The 1212-nt window shown below is 33.7% G+C and overlaps 1 protein-coding gene across 1 annotated transcript; it reads left to right on the plus strand.

The window, feature by feature from the left end:
* The first annotated feature begins 143 nt into the window (after positions 1–143).
* Positions 144–614, plus strand: Tsp_14492 (female germline-specific tumor suppressor gld-1). Its single transcript, XM_003367207.1, has one exon. It carries the CDS (start codon positions 144–146, stop codon positions 612–614), a length of 471 nt encoding a protein of 156 aa, XP_003367255.1.
* Positions 615–1212: the final 598 nt, after the last annotated feature.

Genomic DNA, 1212 nt, shown 5'->3' on the forward strand with positions numbered 1-1212 from the left:
TTAAATAAAAAACCTCAGGTTTCAAATACTGTCAGTAAGATGACGCGTCAGTCTACCATAATCGTACGATAAGCTGGTAGTGTGTCATCGTGCGCCATGAGCTCCGTAAACGACTCGCGTACCTTTTGGACATCCAGAAGAAGATGGAGGCGATGCTTAAATATCAGAAGCCGGAAGACCGGAATCAGAAGCTTTTGCAATACTACATCGACGAGCTTTTTACCTTTCCATGTTTTAGAACTACTGTCGTGCCACCACCAGCTTTTGGGATATTTGTATACTACATCAGAGAACTGTACATCTCTGAACCAGGCTATCCGTACAACGTGAAAATGAGATTAATTGGTCCTCGGGGCAGTACGATCAAAAGAATGGAACACTTTTGCCAATGCTCCATTAATGTGCATCCCGTTAACTACGATCACGTGATTGTTTACATCGCAAGTGAGGATTATATAAGCGTCGCAAGATGGAAGGTTGATCTGGCAGAAAAATGCATAAACGATGTCCTTCGTATTCCTGCTAACGGTCGTGATATAGTCTATCAAATGCAAATGGCAGAATTGGCAGTTCGAAATGGAACTTATGAAAATCGCATAATGCATTTTCATTGATTTTTTAAACTCATTTTATATAATATTAAGTAATTTTTAATTTTTCTTGGTAATGAACCATTCCAATAATTGATTATGATCATGATCATGGTGATGGCTATCATTTAATAAATTATATTCTTCAAAACACTGGTTCTTATTACAGAATACGTCGATCGAAATTTTTACATACTTGTTGATATTGTATTACAGTTAAATTTGTACAATTAAATTGTTTGAAATTTACATATGAAAGACTACTTTATCATTAAAAAACATATTATGGATATATTACAAAATAATAACCAAATAATCATCAGTTGGTTACGCATCAATCAAATCAGAAGTTGACAAATCTTAATTTTATCAGCAATGACATTTTTTAAAATGTAATGAAATCACAATCTGTGTACATTTAATGCACTTGAATCGACGATGTGATTAAGAAATTCTTATATTCACGATAGCTTTAGCATCAAATATCACAATACTGTTTTTTTGCTATGAACTGTCAAGACAATTCATAAAGGCAGTTCATGCCAAATTCAAATACCAATATTTTTAAAAAATAGTGAATATAGCTATTGGTTGACAGAGCATTTACATACCATATTACTCC

Source organism: Trichinella spiralis (genome assembly GCF_000181795.1).
Source record: "Trichinella spiralis strain ISS 195 chromosome Unknown Scfld4653, whole genome shotgun sequence".
Classification (NCBI taxonomy): domain Eukaryota; kingdom Metazoa; phylum Nematoda; class Enoplea; order Trichinellida; family Trichinellidae; genus Trichinella; species Trichinella spiralis.

What these genes read in the sequence shown, in the direction of transcription:
- Tsp_14492 (XM_003367207.1), top strand. Translation starts at nt 144, where the DNA reads ATGGAGGCGATGCTTAAATATCAGAAGCCGGAAGACCGGAATCAGAAG.